This window comes from Plectropomus leopardus, chromosome 4, assembly GCF_026936395.1.
Source record: "Plectropomus leopardus strain MGB_pleo_1.0 chromosome 4, ASM2693639v1, whole genome shotgun sequence".
NCBI lineage: Eukaryota > Metazoa > Chordata > Actinopteri > Perciformes > Serranidae > Plectropomus > Plectropomus leopardus.
In genome coordinates this window covers 24,867,958-24,879,558 of record NC_142179.1, presented here as the reverse complement: position 1 = coordinate 24,879,558, position 11,601 = coordinate 24,867,958, and the positions used below count along the sequence as shown (strand labels likewise).

General features: G+C 38.1%; 2 protein-coding genes across 2 annotated transcripts; one reads left to right on the top strand and one right to left on the bottom strand.

Moving 5' to 3' along the window:
* Window positions 1-846: 846 nt before the first annotated feature.
* hspb11 (heat shock protein, alpha-crystallin-related, b11) lies at window positions 847-5,903 on the bottom strand. Its single transcript, XM_042488481.2, has 5 exons — window positions 5,656-5,903; window positions 5,386-5,492; window positions 4,021-4,089; window positions 3,884-3,927; window positions 847-3,785 (listed from the first exon to the last, which is right to left on the bottom strand). Exons 1-5 carry the CDS (start codon window positions 5,745-5,747, stop codon window positions 3,693-3,695), a joined length of 405 nt encoding a protein of 134 aa, XP_042344415.1. The 5' UTR covers window positions 5,748-5,903; the 3' UTR covers window positions 847-3,692.
* A 14-nt stretch (window positions 5,904-5,917) lies between these two features.
* Window positions 5,918-10,423, top strand: smn1 (survival of motor neuron 1, telomeric). The gene is made up of 8 exons (XM_042488546.2): window positions 5,918-6,072; window positions 6,547-6,618; window positions 6,757-6,879; window positions 7,359-7,553; window positions 8,562-8,735; window positions 9,474-9,548; window positions 9,769-9,876; window positions 10,144-10,423. The coding sequence occupies exons 1-8, from the start codon at window positions 6,025-6,027 to the stop codon at window positions 10,198-10,200; spliced, it is 852 nt and encodes a 283-aa protein (XP_042344480.2). The 5' UTR covers window positions 5,918-6,024; the 3' UTR covers window positions 10,201-10,423.
* The last annotated feature ends 1,178 nt before the right edge of the window (window positions 10,424-11,601 follow it).

Here is an 11,601-nt window from a genome sequence, read left to right as displayed (position 1 = left end):
TTTTCAAGATACACTTTTTTGAAAGATGTCACGGGCAGAGTGAGGACCTGAACACAAGCCTTACTCTCTACTAAACAGCCTCATCCTGTCATAGAAAAGATGGCCAAGCCACAGGAATTTCTCAAAAAAGAAGCCTTTGAAGAATGTATGATTGTAGGTATATAGAATCCTAAAAAATGTTTCAGCGAGTGTCAGGAAAACTCATTTCTGATGCAAAATTCACAGACAATAATCTGCTCACAATTCACCTTAATAGTCAGTTAATTGTAACAGACTGTTGTATATTGTGTGTCTCTCTTGCCGTGATAGGCATGAAGAATCCTTGAATGTAACTGAGCGTCCTGGTTTCACCAAACTGGATAAGTAATAAAACAATAAACGGAATGGAAGAAGGTGTGACAGCTCCAACAGCAACTGCTGCCCTTTTAGTTTCCCTAACCAAAACTCCTGCACATGCATAATCCACAAAAAGAGTGGAAGTTCCCCCCACAACTTTTTTTCCTGTCATACCGCAACTCCAGATGGACACACAAAAGGCCTCCAAAGCAGTCTGTTACACTACAATCTACAGTAACGTTAAATAACTCCTGACCGTTAATGTAGGCGTAATTAACGGTTAAGAACAGCTGTGAAGCGGAGCGATACATGAAGAGTTAAAAGTCCCAGTGCTGTTGTACTGTTAATCAGTACTCATGAAATACCTCTCACCCAATCAAATTGCTTGGTCAGAACTAACTGTTGTATAATACGAAATATCCCTAAAATATGTCATCAGTTTAATCAGTGACAGTAAAGAAGTCTCAGTAGGAAAAAAGGTTGGGAACCACTGTACACAGTCCAGCTATACTGGGTTGTAACCTAGTCTTGTTTTAATATTGGGGAGACACATGAAATGGGGGGTCCTCCACAAGAAAATTTTGAGCATGGAACACTATTATCTGGCTGGCTCCAAAACGGAGTAAATCCCCATACACTCTACAAAATGCCCAGCTTTACAGCAGAAATAAACATGTTATCAGCCTGGTACAAAAAAGTTTGACTCTATCACTAATTTTATCATTCAGGACAATTGCACGGGGGTGAAATCTTTTTATAACTCACCCATTTACATTTTATTAAGGCCCAAAGTTCGCACATTAGGGCCTGGGCCCCTTGAGTGACAAGTTGTCGACAAGGGGTCACTATGTCTGTGAGTCAGATCCACCTCTCACTCCTCCACAGCTCCAACCTCTCGTTCAGGCTCCAAAAATCAAAGATGGGTAACATCAAGGCAGCTACGTCCATTATTTGTTAAGTCTATAGTATCCCCTGGAATCTATGCGCATGACTTCACCATGCCACAAAGTAAAAGCAATACTGTGACTGTAAATGCACATAAGTATTAGATTCAGAAAAAAAAAACTGTTAGTCAAACTACTCATTACTAATAACCACACAACCTCACAAGCAAATGCTGAATTTATAAATAAATATGAATACTGCTGATATGTATTCAAAACTGTCTTCAACTGCGCTCTTTGACAATCCCTCATTATCATTCTCCATTCCTTTTGGACCTAAATAATGAAAAGATTGTTTTCCTCTCCCACCTAATCATCTAATTTCGGCCTTTATAGTGTTTCCTTCCTCACACAGCAGCTCTTTCCAGCTCGTCTTCTGTCATTACTAAACTGATTGGACCAAATCAAAACTGAAATCAAATTAAAGCCCATTGTCAGTGTGCATGGTTCTGTCACTGACATGAAAGGAGGACCACAAAGACAAGATAACAAGAAATTCAAAGTCGCCGGTTTGCCATGAAAGAAAACAGCAACACTGACTGGATGAAGGCATTAGTAACTCAAAATATCCATATGAGAAACATCACCTAGCCTATATACATGACTGTATACAACAAACATAAATCCTCGCTGTAGTGTTCTCTCTTCATGCAAAAGTATGCAGACATTTCTAATGCGCTTCACCAGCAAAATTTGAAAATGGATTTTAATGGCACATTATGACAATTACAAGTATTAAATTCCAGCTTTCAATATTTATCATTCTCATAAAATCTACCATTTTCAATTACGGCGTGCAGTAGTGGAGAGGTTTTTCGGGGAAGGCTGTGATATAAATCTCTTTGTAAGGACTCAGCTGAACATACAGAGCTCTGGTCGAGCAGATGTCTCAGTGCGATTGGACAGCAGTTAGGCAGCCTTCAGAAGACACTGGGTGATAATTTAGCCCTGCCCTGCAGTGACATGATAATAATGCACTCATATCCTGCTGTGATTCTCCTGATCGGCTGACAGTCAAGCACAAAAGAGCCCAAATTCATTAGTAATGGGGAGGCACATTTGCAAACCTGTTCAACATACAAAAAAGGCATCTCTGACTAAATATTCACAGCAAAACAATGTAATAAATTCACAGTCTGAACTAGTGTGGAGAATAATATATAAATGTACTATGAAATGGGAGCTTGCACTTCATTTGATGGTCGACCCTCACCTCTAACATTATAATAAATATTCCATACCGGTAAATAATAGATGAGTCAATAACACTGTATCAGTTTCTACCTTGCCCTCATTACTCATTACACACTCATACTCAAATGTGCTATATCCCAGCCATACCCCTAAGCAATTAGTTGCTCTAAAATATCAGGGGGCTAGTTACTCAGGCATGTATTTCATATTTTTATTGGTTTATTCAGAGCACTGCATGCAGACCAAGCTACAGCAAACACAGCCTCAGCAAATCCCCAAGCTCCTCTGCAGTCAGCAAAGTAATTGGGGAGGGAGTCCCAAAGGGTCCTCACACACTGCTGAACCCTCTGCTACCGACAAGTTGAAATGGCAATGGAGGTAGACAGGAGTCAGTGTTTGTGCGGGGGTGTGTGTATGTGGAGGATATAAGTGCAGGAGGTGGCTTGAGTACTTTGTGTGAATAGGCCTGCAGTCTTTGGAGACTCGCTGGTTGGCTGGGAAACCATCTGCCCCCCCCAGCTGCATTGCCCATGGTTTCCCTTTTCTATGGGGATGTCAAATTCTGCTCATGGGGAGGCTGTCCGGATGCCAACTTAAGCCCCCACAGCTCAAAATTAGTTAATTAACTCTATCTCTCACACAGAGAGAAACTTCCTTTGTAAGTAATTCTACCATTCATCACAATCCAACTCTTTTATTCTAAAGCTCTGCCAACTATCAGCTTGTGAAATTAGCAAGGAACAGTTGAATGTGGAATAAAAAGCCCTATGTGTGAATCCATATGATTAAATAAGCGCAATCATAGAAAATGAATTCGAGCTATATCAAAATTTGAGCCCAGATTTTAAAATGCAACTTAGCTTTAAACCGTATGCTTTTTCTGCAATTGCAGTTTTGCTGATTAGATTAAGATGATAAAACAAATTTTGTTTAGACATGCACTCATTGATTTTCCGAATCAATGTTCCTCGGGTATTCATGGAATATGCTTATCAGATTCCCAGTATGTTAAAGCTGTCTGCCACTAAGGACAAGATGTTAGTGTGTGTGTGTGTGTGTGTGTGTGTGTCTGTGTCTGTGTCTGTGTGTGTGTAAGTAAAAAGGCTGAGCCTATAATGAGATCTACTCATTTTTAAATTGGTTAAATAATGTTATAAACTCATATGTATATATAGAAATAACACATCGCAAGAATTTAAATCACAACAATCAAACGTGTCAATTTTGTACACTAACTCTGTGCACGGAGACGAAGTGATCATATCCTGAGGTGATGATAAAACGAAGGTGAGTTGCACTGCTTCCATTTAGCTGAAACATAGAGAAAAAAATAAAGACAAGTAGCTGTTTTACCTGCTAATCCTATGCATTTTTATGTTTTAGATAATAATATTTTCACTTCGACTCACCGAAATTGCATGCGACTGAAGACGTCCCTCTGTATGTTCAAAGTCTATAAGACAATAAGCTTGTCAATCACAGTTTTGATTCTTTACCATTTTAACCAAATGTGCAAACAGATGCTGTATATGGTTGTTTTTCTTACCTTTCTCTGTAACAGACTCAAATTGAGAAGCATTTTGTGAGGTGTTCTTTTCTATCTTTAGATGCTTGACTGCAAAAGAAAAAAAACACAACTATGTAAAAGAAATATATTTTAAGGATCCAAACACTGAAACTGCACAAACAGGGTATATTTTTCTTTTAAGAAAAATGTTTAATCTCTGTTTTTGCTAGAAAGTGTGACAAAATGTAAACATTATAGTCTCTCATTAGTGCCTGGAAGCAAATTTGTTTTGGTAATAAGTATGCTAAATGTAACGTGGTAAATTACGCTTTATGCAATGCTAGCAACTTGGCTCGATGGATAGTCCACCACTTAAGCCATAACTGAAACATCTCAACACTTATTGGATGGATTGGCATTAAATATTATACAGACATTCATGGTTCCCAAACAATTTGAATTGCTTTGCTTAGCCTTTCATAATATTCTTTGAGCATCACCATGTGTTTGAAGTTTGTGGTTTTGAATAAAGTGTCCCAACCTCCTACCCTAAGATGGTGATCATGATATTAACATCATACATGCAGCATGTTAGCATTGTCATTTTATGTATGTTATGATGTTGACATGAGATCTTCCCTCAATGCAAAGCCTCACAGTGCTGGTAACATGGCTATAGAAGCTCTTGGAGTATCTTTTTTAATGTACATTTATTCCAATCATGTTTTTCCTCCTTCAAATGACAATAGAATTAATACAAAATCATCCAATATCCAAATCAATCTGTTTTTTTTTTTTACAATAGCAGTTTAATTCACCTATATAATCAAAGAGTTTGATACATAGTTAAAAATAACAATTCCAGTGTTTATCAGCAGGTCATAATATAAAACATGGGCCTCTTCACATGTGAATATAAACAGTGATCTAAAAAGATAAATAAAAAAAATGGAGATCTTTGTCTTAACTTGATCTTCATAAAAGATTTGGCAGAGTAAAATTGTGTACTTATAGTTAATCATAAATGTATATGAATGTGTTGAAATCTGTATATTTTCAGAGACCATTTTACTACATTGTGTTTTGTCTTTGTTCATTTAAGTGATGTGAAAACACTGGGCAAATACCTGAAGGCGTGTTAATATATATTTGCATATTAATTATGATGCAGCTGTTTTTTGTGTAAAATTGTTTGTTAATTAGGGCATTAACACATACATTGACTGTTAACAATATCAGCTTAGCATTTTAACACTATCAAAATGAGTGAGTACAACTTAACGTACCAGCTTTATCACTTCATTTAAAGAGGAAAAGATAATTCACACTATATTTTTTACGATACTTCTAAAAAAATATCATTTCACAGGAGCAGTGTGCATGACTTTCCCATCGCCTCCATACCATTATAGCTGTCCACGGTCACGGCAGAAATATTCGTGGGTCCAGCAAAGCGAATGATGATTTCTTGAGGAAACATCCCGGTGGACATCCAAAACGTGTTAGTGTTTCTGGGTAGGAGGAACAAACAAACAAACATACATTTTAACGCTGTTCAGATGGGATTGAGATTCAGTAGCACTGAATAAAGTAAATATCCGACATTAACTTTCACGTAGCGACTTGATGTGGACAAAAGCTTTGGCGTTATTTCACAAACATCTAAACACTCACCCGTCAATGATGTTTTCTGGTGGGTGATTTTCATCGCTGGACGCAGCGACGACAACTTTTGCCCCCAAAGAACTCAGCGAGGAATCAAACATCTTCAGAAACTCACACAAAAAGATTAGGATCTCCGCTGCTGTCCGGTTGATGAAAATAACAGTAGTTTCGACAATACCACACAAAAATCTGTAATGCTGACGGATTGGAGAAGTTGACAGCTAAGCTAAACTAGTTAGCTACTGTCGTTGCCAAGCCAACCGCTTCGTCGCATGATATATACGTTCCTAGTACTATCTGACGTCACCATTTCAGACGCACGTTGGTCGTTAGTTGTTTAGCTATTAGCAGCGAGCAGTGAAATCTACACATCTTCACATGGCGAATGGATGCAAAGAAGTGTTGTTTACACGCGGAGCTGGACAGGTTAGTCATTAAGCACTTATGAGCTTAAGATGACAACACATGTGAACCTTTGTAGTCCGCTATAGATTTGGTTGAATTGGCTAGCTAAGAAGCTAAGCTACAAACCAGCGCTCAGTTAAGCTAAGTTGGGTAACAAAGAAGAAAGCAACACAGAAAACTGAAACCAAATATCCACAGTGTATGTTACCTGCCGTGTTTCACTAATCGGGATATTGCCTTGTTGTAATACAGTGTCTTGGACCGACACAACGTGAGTTAGCTTTAGTTGCTTAAAGATGTTGCACCTACTGTAGCATCAGTGCAGAGAGGTAAACATGACTGCTCAGATTTCAGATGAACTGCAAAAGCAGCACTTAAAATAGTTTGCAGGTGAAAAAAAAAACAAAATTCAAAAGCAGTCCACAAACATTTTGCATCGTGCCTGTGTTGTTTTTCATGAAATTGGAAACTATTTAAATCTGTTTTTTTCCCCAGAGTGATGATTCGGACATATGGGACGACACAGCATTGATAAAGGCTTATGACAAGGCAGTTGCATCATTCAAGGTAAAAAAAAAAAAAAGTAAATGTTTATGTGCATCCAATCTTGGAACCCATTGTCTATTATAAATGAAGTGTCTGTTCAAAGAGATTAATGCGCATTCAAAACATTTGTTTGTTTTTGACACTCTTGCTGTGTGCCAGACTGCCCTAAAGGGTGAAGATGAGCCACAGGCTGCATCCTCTGAGAAAAACCAACCCAAAAAACGCAAGAACAACAAAAAGAACCAGAGCAGGAAAAGAACCAACGCATCTCCAGATAAAGAGGCAAGTCTAAACTTAAAAAAATAACTTAAAGTGGTGGATAATGCTCACCTTCAAAAACTCGTAGACAGGTGTGTAGGAGGAAATCGTCCATAGATTAAGAAAAGAGAATTTCTGCACACTGTCCTATTGCTTGCAATTAACTCTGTTAAGCAAACAATGTTTTGGTCATCAAACCTTTGTCAGGTTAAGCTGATGTAAGTATGAAATTAAAGAATACAGATACATATACAAGAAGAAGGCTCACTGTTCAGCAATCTTATTGACAGTTTGTAGGGGTCTCAATCACAGCATTTGAATCAACATCACAGGTGTTTCAGCACATAAGACAGATTGATTGTGACAGATTTATGTGTTTCATAGCACATTTTAGTCATATAAATTAGTGTTTCAACCCTTCTTTTGTTATTCTGGATTTGGTTTACTTCAGATGAGGGTATAACCAAAATTTTTAGTTCACAAGCTGTTCTGTTGTTTCACAGTGGCAGGTTGGGGACTCGTGCAGTGCATACTGGTCAGAGGATGGCCAGCTCTATCCAGCCACCATCTCCTCTATAGATGAGAAGAGGGGTACCTGTATAGTTGTCTTTATAGGATATGGTAACGAGGAGGAGGAGCAGAATCTTGAAGACTTGCTTTCAGAGATTTCCGAGGGTGATGAAGAAACAAATACCAAGGTAACACAGTGCAAATAAATTATTTTATTTATATTTATGAAATGCTCTTTATTTTGTGTATTTTATTAGGTGTTATCTATTTTTACATTCTTATCTGTTAATTTAACAGGTTATTGAGTATTTTGTTTCATGGTGTATTTTTTCAATCCCTAATAGAAATGGCAAAATATATTGTGTTGTGTCCAAACAGCAACATTTGATAGCTTGACAGAATTTTTTTACTGTAGAGCATTTGCTCTCAGTCAGTCAGAATCCAAGGAAAAGGGCTCCTTTCCAGAACATTTACATTTTTAGTATGCATAAACCCATTTTGCGCATGCACCTTAATTTGCAGACGGCTTTCCAACTTTACATTTTGCTGTTCACTATGAACAAGAGTCATTTTTCATTGAAAAAAATCACTATGGCAATGAGTCAACATTAAACCTGGTATTATTTCTACAACCTTAGTCGGTTAAGAAAGGCTGAATCATTCCTTGATACAGTTCACACAAGGTTACGTCTTTCACACTGCAAATATGCACATCACAAACAAGAAAGGAAATATATTAACTGCATGTGTTAAATGAGAGTAAATAATACCTAAGTTACCTTTGGCAGACTGTCATTTTTATATATGTATATATGTGTGTGTGTGTGTGTGTGTGTGTGTGTGTTTGTGTGTTGTTTAATCTTATTTTCTAATAGTAGGTAATTATGCTGACAGAGGAAGAAGGGGTCAGTTGAGGCAAAGTGAGATAAATGTTAATGACAGTACTTGATCTTTATCCAATAATAAATTCTGGAATGCAATGAACATAACAAATTGCTACCTCACAGTGGAAGCAAACCAAGGATTAAGATTTAATTAGTAACGCACTTGCATCTTTTATGGATTCTAGATTAATTTGGCTATAGATAACTTCATATTTTTCTCTTCTGTTTTTGCCTTTTCTTTCCATTACTTAAAAGCAAATTTAAATATATTTCAACCCAGGTATGCAATATGTCTCTGTATTTGTGTTAAAGGAAGTGGAATCGTCAACAGAGGAGAGTGACAGGTCAACAACAACAAACCAACACAAACAACAGCCACACAGTAAACCCCAGAAGTCCAAGGCTCACAGAGAACCTCCTCCTATGTGGGGTCCTGGTTTTTCTGGGTTTCCTCCAGGCCCACCTCCCATGCACGCTTTCAGACAGGTAAGAAGAAAGAAACCGTATCTCCTTTCCTTTTTAGTCAGTGCACAAAATGAAGTTCTTATAGAGAACCAAAGCTTAAGAGACTTTCACATTTCGTTCTACAACATAAAGTACATCAGTAAATACCCCACCCACGAGCTTTGAAGCTTTTTTGTGTCTTAAAAAAAGTGGTTGCTAACAAGTGGCTAAATGAGGATACAAAATGTCATCACGCCAAACCATGCCAAACACAGCTTTACAGTAGTGTAGTTTGTTTTACCCTAACAACGGCTTTTTAATTCTGGCACCTGCATTTAGACTTCAAAAAATCCTGAAAGTCGTGTTCATTTTTTCAAAATCCAATGGAAAAACCCCATTGACTTTTTGACGAGGGAACTAGGGCGATGTTAGCTTTATAAATACTCTGAGAAGGTTAGGTGTTTGCTGAAGCGAAATAGACCGTAAAATGACACTTAGACAATACAGTGTTTAAAATGTGAACAATACAACTAGAATATAAACAACAGCCTCTCAGAGTTGGCATTTATTGCTGAGGGACAGTATGGCATTGCAGTGAATTTAACTGTCATTTATGTTAATATATCTAGCCTCTGTATTGATGTAACTCTGTATAAAGTTCTAAAACAAGGGAAAGAAAATGTGTTTTAAAAAGACTTCAGCCTTACTTACTAATTGGTAATACTGAGATCTCAGTGTGTTGTTTTCAACCCTTTTTGCGTCTTTTGTGTCCTCTGCTAGGGGGGAAGCAGACGATCTGGTGGTCACGGGCCTGTGCCTCCATCCTGGCCTCCCATGATGCCTTTTGGCCCACCAGTGAGTTGGAATATATCTGTAAAGTAATTAGAATTGCAAAAGCTACAGCAGATACTCTTTTATTTGAGCTATATACTCTGTAATCTACATGTAAAAAGCACACATTTACTGATTCAGCATGGAAATTGAGAAAGAGCAGTCAGCTTAGCATGTTTTTGATAAACAACAAATATTGTCAAATTGCACCATCTGTATTGTGATCACATTCTCTACGCCTCAGATGATCCCTCCACCTCCGCCGATGAGCCCTGACATGGTGGATGACGAGGCTCTGGGCAGCGTCCTCATCTCCTGGTACATGAGCGGATATCACACGGGATACTACTTGGTATGCACACCGAAGTTAACTGACTTATTATGGTCTATAAAAGGGATTTATAGCTTTTATTTACAGGTTCAGTCTCTTGCATTATGTAGTGAAAAGCAGTGGGCGTATATGGTAATTTGGGTGCCTTTTTGGTAAAGTTACTCAATTTTTTTGCTGTCATGCTTCTTAGCAAGAAGAGCCTTTTCATCAAATGCCTCCAGCTCCATAATAGGTGGGAGTCCTTGATTTGAAAAGAGGAGTCATATTAACATCGTATTCTTTTTACAGGGGTTGAAACAAGGACGCAAAGAGGCGGCAAATTGGACGAAACTGCACCACAAATGAATTGATCAACTCCACTTTTCATGGTTTCAGTTTCTCATGGCGTCACCTGAGGCAGCAGCAGAGCAACCTGCCTGTTGTGCCAAATGTGTGTCATTCTTGTTTCAGTGAAATGTTATGACCTAAAGTGCTTCGTGCTGTGAACGGAGTGTTCATCACAGTTCAAGGAGAGTTTTGTATTCTTTGTAAATAGATTAAATAAAAGCTATGAGAGCACAGTTGATAACTCGCTCAATACTCCTGTTTTTATTGCACTGTAGAATAGACACTCTTTTGTATAATCAACCTTTATGGGGCACTAAATGTGAGTGATTATAGCCACTTTTTTCACCCATTATGCATTTATTTTTTCTCATTTATTTTGCTAATTAGCAACAGAAGGAACTGTCATCTAAATGTGTGACAGACTCACCGATGTATGGTTGTAATGGCAAATATTGTCCAGTAGAAGTCAGACTAGTATAATGCATTTACACTATAGGAAAATGTGGCATGGCTACATAATGGCTTGATGTTTAAACCCATGCAGAGCTATTGTCAAACACTCTTTGCATCTAATTGTGTGTCCGCTGTACACTTGTGTCTCTGGGCAAGCTAAACATTTGATTGCAAGCCAGACTTGAGTCCTGCTTCGGTCCCTGTGGTGCATCACACAGTTAATTCAGAGAATCGTTCCAGCATATGTGTTGCATTCGAGCTCTCTGTTTTCCCTGAGGTGTTCCCTCGTCCACCACCCAATATAGGATTGCATCCATCATAATGTTTTTAACTCTCATCAGATGTGCGCATATTTCAGGGTAATAGTAAGAAAGGTTTCAACAGACAGTATGAAACATTGGTGCAGATAAATATTGATTTTTTTCACAGTCATCAAGACATTAAGATCATTGAAAGATGTTTTGTCTTAAGGTCCTTTACACTTTACAAGCTCAAACATGCAAGCCTGAAATGTAGACAAAAGGGCATTTGCAGGTCAGAGAGAGGACATCGAAGTGCTTTAATAGTGTTGGAGTAACAATGTTTTATCATTTTATATGGTGTGCTTGTGTGGAGAAAGAACATGAGGTCCAATAATGTTTGGGTCTTCACAGCCGTTGTTAAATTCCAGAGTTGTCCCGTAAACCGATCCTTGAATGTTTGAAGTTTAATAATGTAAGAACAGTAGAGGAAGTAGGGCAATAGTTGCTGTATGCGAGTGTATATTTAGGCTATAGAAAGCCACATGTAATTACAGTGGGAACAGCCACAGTGATTCTCCTGAGCCGGTGGCACTTTCATTCCATGAAAAGGAAGCCATACAGATTTCCCGTATATCCTATACTAGTGATTTGCTGCCTGTTTACACCCACTCCTCCTGCTCTAAACTGGTGGGCAATTGATCATAACACTATTTTTTGTGTGTGT